The following is an 11,878-nucleotide window of genomic DNA, read 5'->3' as shown; positions in this document are numbered from 1 at the left end:
AGTAAAATTTTCTCTATAAGTCAATTTTCGCAAAAAAGAATCCCTATTTATTGCATTATTTTCACAATTCTTCTAATTTTACATGATATTAGCTTTCAAATAAAAAAAAAATCTTGAATTTATCTTAATTAAAACGAAAATTATAGGCGTTTAAAGTACACACCTAATCTGAGTCAGCCGGCTGAGTCAGCCATACTTAAATAATGATTTTGATACATATCTTGTCAACTTATGTCTCAGGGAGTCTCTCAAATCTTTGCGAATTAAAGCTCTGAATGGTATTGCAACTGCATCGAGTATATAACCAGAATAGAGACGAAATGTCATTTAATTTGTTTGAAAACTATTCTGCCATATCATTACTGTGGCAACTGCGCTCCGATTGGCTAGCCCGAGTTCGAAACAATTGACGGGTGTCGTCTATGGGTGTCGTCAACTGTTTCACTTCAAATCGACCAGTTATTTAACTTGAGCTTTGCTATAATGGACGAAAATTGCGAAATTACATATTTAATATTTAATTACCGATGAAATTTGATTCAGTTTGTTCTGTAATTAGATGTGTTGCTGTTTTTCCCCACATCAGCGAATGGAACAGCACGCCATTGTTAGAGATATTGTCTTTATTACAATAAATACAGAATATTTTTGGAATATGCGGAGACGTACACACAGGTCAGTTGTTGGCGGCTGTCTATATCTCAGTACAAACGAGAGTTGATCCATCACTTATAAATATAAGTGATGAGTGATAGGTAACCTTATAACCTAGACTCCTTTATTGGAGGATCATGCACAGCAGTAGGACTTATTATTGGTCGACGATGTGGTCGAGTGGATACTTATTTAACTACTCGTAAAACTACTTTTAAATTTACAATCAAAAAATAAGTACCAGTTTACATAAAAGAAATTAAATAACTTAAATTTTTTTCTAAACAAAAGATATTACAAATAAATAATATAAGTCATAAATAAAAGTTATTATAATATGAAAGAGTTTTTCAGTGATAAAATATAATTTATTATGTAATTAATTTAAAATACTTTGATATCCTTCTTAATTTATTTATGTATGTATATTGTAATGATTCCATTTTGTTGATTGCTATTCTAATGAGTATTTATTGCCGTCATAACTTTGCTGTGCCCTTACAGGGTGTCACATGTACATTTACAAGCCAATGTACTTAAAATAATATAAGTGTGACAATGCAATGAATAAATAATTAAAAATAAACATTAATAAACTAAAGTAGAGCTAAAAACTACCATCAGAAATCCGTTTATTAGACGTTATAATATTATATAACATATTCAAATCTGGTCTTCGTTCATTAAGCAGAAAAATCTAGTAGCTTCTACGGTTCAATACCGTCCCTTCTGTGTTTAAAATTAGCAGTGATGCACATCCAGTGCCCTGCGCGAGCGATGAAGCAATTTTTACGCGACTTTGATTTTCAAAGGCCGCGCACGTTGTGTAATTACTGGTAATTAGAAAATTAAACCGTTGGACAGTTTCCAAAAGTTTACAGTTTCTGTCAGAAGATAAAAGAAAATACGATTAATGTAGCAACAAAAAGTTACAAAAATATATTCGATATATTGTATTTGTATACCTTTTATTTGTATATATTCGTTTATCTTAGTTTTTCGCGTAGGTATAGCGTTTCAATATGCGTACATAACTACATCTTTTCAATTTGTGATATATGATGTTGATAGGTCAATGAATGAACGTAACGTAAATAATTTTTTAGACACTTCGAGTCTTGCGTTTTTGCCTTTTTTAAAAAGACAATTTTATAAAAAAAACATTGAGTATTCCCTTGGGAATCCATGACAATGTGTGGGACGCCCTATGGCCAGATGGAGTGACGATCTGCGAAAGGCAGCAGATAGATGCGACAATCTGAGGATCGTACGAAATGGCGCAGATTGGGAAAAGCCTATGTCCCGTAATGGGCTGCGATAGGTTGATGATGATGATGAATTAATAATAGATCAAAAACTTTACCAGATATTATTTTACATAGGTATTATAATAATCAGTGTTCGTTCAAATTCCATTTGGACGATTTGTAAAAACAGACTCATACAACATCATCGTTTCTATGATTACAATTTTGTGACGAAATGTGTCATTACTCTGTTACTTCGATGGCTAGTGTTTTGAATGTCGAGAGCAACGAACTTTTGGCATTGTCATTTTTGTTGTCTTTTTTGGTGCACTGTTTCTACGTCATTACACGCTTTTGTGCTATTGACTTAGTTTTTGTATTTTGCATCTTATATCGAAAAGTTGCAACGTTTTAAGGAAGAAATAAAGTTTCTCTTATACATCTTTTTTATATTCCATTAAAAAATTTGACATTACCTAAATATTTATCGAGTTCTTAAATTTTTGCGATTGCTAATACATACAAACGAAACTATTTTTTCCGATTTAAATCGCATATATAGTAATATAATATAGTAGGTATTTGTGTTTTCAAAACAAATTATAGTTTCGAGCTCTTTACACGGGCAATGGTCACGGCTGACTCTGACCCTACCCTCGAAGCACGAAATCCGTAGTTATGGCCGTTTTCCCGCCACGGATTTTTTAATTTATTTATTTTTCAAAAGTATACAGAAGTTTATCTCCCGCCAAACTGGAAACCGTTTGTTGGCGAGCACGCTCTTACACAATTATAGATATACTTGATGATTAAGTAAGTACCTTGGAGTGCGAAGGTACGTCTCATGTAGGTCAGTTTTACTTATTAAACAAAACAACAATAAGAATAATATATAAGAAGTGCAAGTTCATCCTTACAGCAACAAAATATTTTTGTTTCACTCTTTTTTTCAAGTCGGAATTTTATTCAATAGCACCTTTTTTATTTTAACTTCTATAATTTGCATACTAGATGTAGGACTTTTTCTTAAGAACCCCATATCATTATAGACCTATACGAGGTAATACAAATTGATGCCCTATAGACTTGAGTTTCTATGAGGTCCCGGGTTCGATCCCCGATCGATTGTCCTGTACCTACCGCCATTGTTATCGATTTCCATACCACAAGTGCTTTGGTTACTTACTTTGTGATCAGAGTGACAGACGTATGTAATGTTGTCTAATATTTGTTATTTATTAATTTATTATAATATAGAAAAAAATAGAGATAACTATGTAGACAGGACAGGGAATGTAACTCTTCTTTATGACAGGAAAATATCATGTCTGTGGAGTTTACAACCATGGCAGTGCCAGTAAAGCCAACCGCAATAAACCAAGAATGAAAAAGTGTACCAAAATGGAGATTACAGTTTATAGCCTGGATTAGCATGTAGGGCTTTTGAAAAATGAAAAAGAAAATAGTTTTATTTATTTTTTTCAAAACTTAAATTAGAGTTTAAGTTTTGAACTTCCTAGTAGGTATCATCTACCTGTATCAGGAAGACCCGCTCTTCCAATATTCTTTAGTATACAGAAATAAACCTTCATTAGTTCCTATAATGTGCTAAAAATTATTACAAATTGAAGAATTTGTAAAGAGTGACATAATTTTTCATGAGGTAATGATAATACTAATAATAATAAATAAGATACATTAAGGTTGAAATGGTGAAAATTCCTTGCAAAGTGCGGAATATTCAAAAAACTTTTGAATATCAATTTGAATAAAAATTCTGAATATCACTTCGTTCGCCTTAAAAGCCCTACGTTCTAATTCAGGCTATAAATCTGTATATGTATCCATCAAAAGTTCTATGAAATTATAAACATTCTTCTTTTTCTTGCTTGTACACTTTTTCATTCTTGGTTTTTTGCGGTAGAATATTCCGCACTTTGCTAGGAATAGTCTTGAGAGTGAATCATTGTGTGGTTATTTAATTCCAGTTGCTTGCAGAATATAATTCGTATTGTATTTCAAATGCAATGCAAATGTCTAGGCTATAAATTTATTGTTACATGTCACGATATAACAAAATTGAGCGTGCGTAATTCTGTTGCGTAAGCCCCGTTAGATACCTATCTAATAAATAGTAGTGGAAAAGATCTGTGATTCAGCAATCAATAATGAGTATTCATTATTTTGAATAAGCATCGCGAATAAGTTAAAATAATGACATGGTATTGATCGATGAAATTGAATTGTTCTAGATTGTACCTTGCCAAGGTATTAATTACATCGTAATTCATTACATGGCTAAAGAACTATATAATTCAGATCTGGATTTTTTGTTCATATATCCTTTGATAGGTTTTTTATACAAGGTAGTATTAATTCAAAGAAAGCAGTCACCGATATATCAGCCTTCATACTTAAAGAAACCAACTTATATAATTAGTTGATAGGTATTCAAATAGACAACGACAACTCAATGATATTCCACTGTGACATGAATCTCAGGTACCTACCTTACCCTTCAAAACCGGAACACAATAATAATGACATTACTGCTTGGCGGCAGAAATAGTAAGGTGGCAGTACTTTCCTGGATAAACTATTTCACAAGGAGCTCTACTGCTACTAAATCTACCTTCGTATCTGCGGAGAAGTTAACCTGCTTCCTGTTTTTTCTGAACATTGCACAGAGTAGGATTTGAACTCCCAGAGTTCAGTAATATTGTACTCAAAATTCCAGTTAGGAAATTCCGTAAGCATAAGCTGCTCCGTGTTCCATTTTGTCGTATTAATTTTATATTTTATATTTATCTACTAAGATCACTAACATTATTTAACGAGCTCAATTATGATGGTTGAATAGACCTCTTCTGACATAGCGTTAAGAATGTAAAATACTTTCACAATATTACCTAAAGATAGCATACCTTCTTTCTTGGGCCATCTTAATTCTTTTAGTACTAAGATCCAATTTACTAAGGAATAAGAGAATTGTGGTACTTTAGCTTTCTTAGATATTTTAATTAAAAGAAATCCTAATAACACCTAAATACAGTATGGCCTACATACTGTATTTCGAAAGAAAACCCATACAGATAGGTATCTCAATGGTAATTCCCATCACCATGCTAGCCAGTTAGCTACCGTGGGCAAATCTTTGTTTCAGAGAGCACATGGTGTCTGCGACAGTAATCATCTGGCAGGGGAACTTCAGCATATAAAGCAAGTCCTACATGCGAATAAGTTGAAGATTCCACGCCAATGCCGCAGGCCCCGTCTGAAACCACCAACAGTCGAGCGAAGACCTGCCATCTTACCTTACGTGAGAGGTGTTACAGACAAGATCGGAAGAGTCCTCAGGCGTGCATCTATCAAGACCTATTTCAAGCCCCTGAGGAAGATTTCTCAGTTCCTGAGACCCGTGAAATGTAACATCCCCTTACAGGATGCAGGAGTTTACAAGCTTGACTGTGAGTGCGGTCTCTCTTATATTGGACAAACCAAAGCGAAGTATTTGTACCCGCGTCAAAGAACATATAGCTGATGTCAAACACCGTCGCGTAAACAAGTCTGCAGCCTGCGAGCATGTCATGGATAAACCTACACATTCAATGAAATTTGACAAACCCCAGGTCCTTGCAAAAGAAGTCCGTTATCTTACCCAGGATGCTGCGAGAAGCCATTGAAATTAAAAAACATCCTAATTTCAACAGGGAAGATGGTTTCTCAGTACCACCAGTTTGGGATCCAGTATTTCCTCTAATGAAAAATCCCAGACAGACATAAGACTGCAATACTAATTAATATGTTTTAGTTAATTTTAATTTCTATTATTAATAAATAATATATTGAACTTAATAAAAATTCATTCAATAAAATCATTTATAAAACTTAATATAGCGTAAATTGGAATGTTTTCTTTGTAAAATTAAAAATAAGGTATTTAATTAATAACTAATGTAACTATAGTGAAAAAATAGGGTGGTTTGCATCAATATTAGACATAACTGGTTGAAGACTGTACCACCTCAGTCAACTGTGACCATGGGACCTGTAAAGGGCCCGAAACGTCGATTTGTTTGAAAAAACAAATATATGCGATTTAAATACGGAAAAATAGTTTCATTTCCTAAATATAAAAACTATTATGACTATTAACTTTTTGTACGTGATATGTCGGAGTGCTCTGTCCATGTAAATGCGTTAGTTTGTGTTATTGTAGAGATGTATGTGGAAGCTTTTACTTGGCACGTTGTAAAAGTAGCTGTGAGAGTACCTACTCTTACTTATTACTTTGAATGCTCCATAATGAATGGTATAATGGTTGGTCACTCATGATTGGGGTTATTAATAATAAAAATATAATTATTGAAATGTACTCACCAGGAACGTCGTGGGCTTTCAAATTGGGAACACCGCGGTTGGCGAAGATATATGCGGTCTTCGTACCGAAAAGTAGATAAGGGTTGTCGTCGCCAGAAAGACAGATCTCCCGCTGGGCGCTTGCTGTGGTCACCAGTAGTAGTAATGTTAGGAGCGACCACCCCATCTTGTACTGTGAAACAAATCAGGTTACGTTGATAATAAAGCTTTACAAAAAACAGTAAGTTTTAAAATAAAGCTTCAGTCTTATAATTTGTTATTTTTTATGGTTAAAATAAGACCTCAATCTCACTTGATGGAAATTGACGATGAGGTCGATGATGGCGCATTTTTTTATATAGTATCAAGTGACGGGACGAACAAGTCGTGTGCCTGATGGTAAGCTACACGCCTGTCCATAACAGTTGCAGTGCCACTCAGCTCTTTAAGTCTTAAAGATCCGAGGCGCTCGTCACCTTGAGACATAACTTGACAAGTCCCATGTGCCTGTAATTTCACTAGCACCCCTACCCTTCAAAACCGGAACACAGTAATGCTGACAACAGAAATAGATCAGGTGGCAGTACTTCCCTGGACGAACTCTTCCACAAGGAGCTCTACTGCTACACAACTTTATAACGCCTAATCACTCTCGCCTCGAAAAGTCCAAGTTTTATCGTTCAGGGAACAAATCTATATCAAGATAAAACACTAAACATCAATAAAATCTTTATAATGTGATTGTATGCAAAATGCTTCATGGAAAATATAATGGGATTTACGTCCTTCTTTGTACAATAATAAGTAGCTATATAAAACACGTTTATATTCTGTGTCTGTTCGTGTATTTTATTGAGCCAAGTGTGCGTCAAACGCACGTCGTGGATATATTTCGCGGCGTGTCGCACCGCCGTGTGGGATCAATCTTATTCTTAGAACATAATATATTATGTACCTACATTACTCATATAATTTGTAGGAATTCGAGGTCTCTTCAGAATCTAAAATGTTATAGTTATCAGACAGAGTACATTTACCTTAACTTCGAGTAAGGGCGCATTTCCATTATGTCGTAACGTTATATTTTTTGTTGGACGGCTGTCGCGTCTAGCCTATTCCCATATCACGACTATCTGTCGTGACTGTGTCGTGAAAGTTTATTTTATCGTTGAGCGACTGTCGTGTCTAGCTGTTCGCTTTAGATCGTGACAATAATTTATGGGTTCACGGCAGCAGCCTTGTCGACTCGATTGCACGACAGAATCATTTTGAAACTGCGATTATCTGTCGTAGTCACATTTTCTTTGTCTCATCGTGGTGTTTTATTTATCGCCGGATAGTCGTTCTAGCTCTTTCCATTGTCACGAGAGTCTGTTGTCGTAACGTCAAAAAAGTCGTGAACGACAGTTAATAGTGTTTTACTATATGCGAACAACTTAATTTTAAAATACCAGACACGACACTTTAAACTGCACGCCTATCTGTTGTAACGACATATATTGGGAACGCGCTCGTACACACCTAGTCTATAATACCACTCTCGGAATCCCGGAATTATTAAAAATAAAGGGCAAAAATCAAACAAAATAGCTATATTGGAAATGAAACAAGTTTCTCGGGTCTAATCGTGTACTTAAATTTCTGAGTTAGCCGTGGCCATGAGACCTGTTGGTTTGTTTGATAAAAACGCGATTTAAGGCTCGAAAAAATATTTTCATTTCCAATGTGTAATGTCGCATACAGCCTCCATAGGTGACCAACGCAGTGATGACCGCAAATATAGACTCAGTGTATAGTGTCTGTCTAGACAAGACGACGACGAACGACTTTGTTTTGAATAAAATACCACTAGACCAGTACTGACTTACTATATTTTTCTAATTTGTGCTCCTGACTAAATCTCTGACAATAGTAGACTCCTCTTGAGATACAATTTGTACAGAGGACCGGTCATTGTAACAATTTATAGTTACAATTACAAAACTTTTCTTCTGAATACACTAACTTCACGCATCATTTACATAATTGCTATTTAGACATCAAAAATATAGTACGAAATACAATATAATAATCACGAAATTTCTGAGGGAGGAAGTATTATTACTTTCTTGAAGTTTAGTTGAATATACTCTGCCAATTTCGATCTCTGATTATTAAGTTAGAAATTGTTCTCGTTTTTAACGTAGAATTTTTTTTTATTCCGTGACTAGGTATTCAAAACGCCTCTGGGTTTCCTCTGGATACGAACACAAAAGAAAAATGGAGTTTTTATAGTTCGTTTTTACAGGATTTAACCATAACGTTACTTAGGGATGGAAAAGGCGTAAAGCTAAATTAACAGCGCATTGTGGGCCCTGTATGGCACGCCAAATTATATGTCGAGACAGATGAGGTTTCACTTTATTTTTTATTAATTTAAAAAAAATAATTTTAAGGTTTAATTTTAGTTTAAGTTTTAACAAGGTTTTAGCGTTTTAGAATTAGTTCTCTTTTTAAGCTGATGGCTTATATAGCCAATACTCAATAATGAAATTTAAATCTCTGGAAATAGGTTAGGAGTTTTAAAATAGCCAGAAATGCGAAAAAAGTCAGAAAATGAAGGTATTGAAGAAAATTATACTCCAAGATTGCCAAATCTGTACTAAGGGTCGTATTCCAGAACTCTACTCAATACTCAAGTCAAGACTTGAGTATTGCAGTGAGCACTGAAAATCATACTTACCTAAGTCCTTGCCATTAGGGTCGTATTTCCAGTGCTTGAAATCATACTCAAGTCTGCTCAAGTCCTGACTTGAGCATTGAGTAGAGTTCTGGAATACGACCCTAAGTATGACTAATTAGACGCTTTTAGCCTCCCGAAGGACGAAAAATCTTACTAGGTATTACTAAAGTAGGTGCAAATCACGACAAACTTATCCCACCTTTAATTCCGATCATCTTATGATTCACTACATTGTGCTCTCTCAGTTTAAAGTAAATAATATACCTCTAAATACAATTCGAAGAGTCCATTTTTTAATTCATTGCTTATTCAATGTCAAGGTCAACTTGTTTTTAGATTGTCGTAACGTGGTTCTCATCCGTGTGAACAATTTCTTCGAGTTGTACAACTGAGAATTTTCTTATTGATTGTTCTTCGAATTGTTGTCGAATAATAATTATTGTAAATGTAGATTGCATAATAACAAGTCGACTAGGTTTGTAACGTTGAAATACCGCAATTTTTTTCGCAGTCAGCGTTCGTGCCACTGCAAAAGGGAATAACTCAACACAAAAAAAATATAACAGTACCTATCTAAAGTAAAAAGAATAAAATACTTAAACATGAATCGAAGTATTAACGCCAAGGAATTATAAGAAAAACAAAACTGGGGCGTTTACCATCCATACTAAATAAGTTATTACTTATACTTATTTAGTATCGATGGTATTTACACAGGTTTTACTTAACTAGGTGCCTAACTCCCAGGTCGAATAAGTAAAACTGATTAGAGGTTTATTATTTTCATGTAGGTAATACCAAGTTAGGCGTATATTGGATTTTTTTCTACATAATTTATTGCGTACATATGCATAATGTAACGACTTTTGATTTTATTTTATTATTTAGGTCATTATTTATTTATTTATTTGTTGAGAAATGCCTATACAGCCATCAGCTTAAACAAGCAAAAACTAATTAAGAAACTCAAAACGTAACAATACTTAAATTAAAAATTAATTTGTGAAAAAACTAACTAAAAACTCGCCATTTTTTCCATGTTATTATTTAGATTACGTTCCAAGCTAAGACCTACGTTACTTAAAACTTATTTTAGTAGGTATATCATGTGGGACAGAATGATATGATTCTATATTATACATTATTTTAGTAATTTCATAAGATTTTTGGATAAAAGTAAACAAACTAAATATAGTGTTATTCCGTAATTACATTCCATAGATGGTCTAACACACAGAGTAATTTACAGCTACTTTAATTGTTTTAGTATTTTATACGACTGTATTATATGATTAGTTTAATATATTGGAAACTTCTGTTCAAACAGACAGGCTATAAACATGTGTAACGTTTTTGTTACAATGCAGCGCTTGGTTCACATAAACATAGGAAATGCGACCGCTTGATTCGGCCAAGTATAGAAGTTCAACTGGTTCAACAATAACATGCACTGAAAGTGGCATTGCAATTTAAAACACTTAAACACACTGCAGTGAGAAAAAACATTCACAAGGATTATATCGGAATTACCTTTGCGCGGGAATCGGGATAAAGTTTGACTGAAGTTTGATTTTGGAACGAGGGAAACACGACGTCTCGCGGACGCTATGTAGGGAGTACTGGTAGTATGACGGTGCGATAGTAGTGGGGCAAGCGACTAGCTAGAGGCAACAAGCTACCTCGGTGGTACCTCAAGAACCTCACTGGCTGGAGGGAATGGGCACTCCCGTCGAACCGAATGAAATACAAATTATGTTACGGTACTCCGGTCCTACGAATCGGTAAAGTTGTCGTAACACGTGGAAACGATTCGATGCGTGGAATAATAATAAAATATTATAATGATGCTGCAATGTGCACTAGTTACGAATAAGTCCACAAAGGCATATCTGTTAGTTTGCAAAAAGAGTCGTTTCGCGGTATGACTTGCTAGGATGTTTATGCAATTACTTATTTCAATTCCCGTAATTGTGCAAAAATGCTGTTAAATGAACAGTGGGGTAATTGTGGTGAGTGAATGTTATTTTTACGAGGTGTTCATCATTTTTAGTATAATGTAAAAAGGTAAAAGTACATATACGAGCCCTGTACCCTACCTACGACATTGGGGTCGAGCTCGGCCTGCGGCGTGTGGTCGCGTACAGCGTCCTGATTTTGATTCAAATGGGAATCGGACCGATCAGGCAGTTTCGAAATCAGATGGGTTTCTGAGCGAAAAGATGAACCTGATTCCTATATCTTTCTAATTTGTGAGTTGAATCAACTATTGTTCCGATTAGAAATGTCAAAAGTTTCCGATCGGCCAATTGTGAATCGCAATTACGGGAGAGGCAATCAAAATCAAGCTGCAGATTACGAGGTGTGCTTATGCACTTTATTATTATTTGGTGGCACAGCAGTTAGTACTATGAGCGCTTGATGAAAAAGGTTTCGGGTGCGATTCCCAATTTGGGCCAGTTTGTGAAACAAACATTTTTAAGTTGATTCTGTTTTGGGTATTTTCGGTATTGCCCTCAGAGTACCGTTATTTAAAATACTTCTAACCTACCTGCCACAGCTTCCAAGAGGAGACTAGCAGAAAGACGGTCGAGATACAATAACACTGTAAGTATTTTCTTTTCACTATTTCGGAAAGTATGCTCGAATTAATGGCAGCCATTTTTAAAAATTGGGAAAATATATTTTGACCGCAAATTATTATCAAACGCCCATAGAGGACCCACATGCCGTTTTTTTATCTGCCGTCAAAAACCGTTTCTACTGTTTGTATGGTGGCCATATAAAAAATGGCTAAAATCTAATATTGATCACAAATTTTTATCAAGCACTCAATATGACCCTCTGGGTCGTATTCCAGAACTCTACTCAATGCTCAAGTCAGGATTTGAGCAGATTT

At 34.8% G+C, this 11,878-nt stretch overlaps 1 protein-coding gene across 1 annotated transcript in view; it reads right to left on the bottom strand.

The window, feature by feature from the left end:
* Nucleotides 1-10,635, bottom strand: part of LOC113233798 (multiple inositol polyphosphate phosphatase 1-like) — a 27,148-nt gene extending 16,513 nt beyond the window's left edge. Inside the window, exons 1-2 of the mRNA XM_026469004.1 lie at nt 10,513-10,635; nt 6,282-6,453 (exon numbers count right to left, since the gene is read on the bottom strand). Of these exons, the coding sequence (XP_026324789.1) occupies nt 6,282-6,447 (166 nt within the window). The 5' untranslated portion in view covers nt 6,448-6,453; nt 10,513-10,635. The remainder of the gene's footprint in view (nt 1-6,281; nt 6,454-10,512) is intronic.
* Between the last annotated feature and the right edge of the window lie 1,243 nt (nt 10,636-11,878).

This window comes from Hyposmocoma kahamanoa, unplaced genomic scaffold (genome assembly GCF_003589595.1).
Source record: "Hyposmocoma kahamanoa isolate Upper Pololo Valley unplaced genomic scaffold, ASM358959v1 80, whole genome shotgun sequence".
Lineage (NCBI taxonomy): Eukaryota > Metazoa > Arthropoda > Insecta > Lepidoptera > Cosmopterigidae > Hyposmocoma > Hyposmocoma kahamanoa.
The sequence above is the reverse complement of the archived record's forward strand: the minus strand, read 5'-3'. Positions and strand labels throughout refer to the sequence as shown.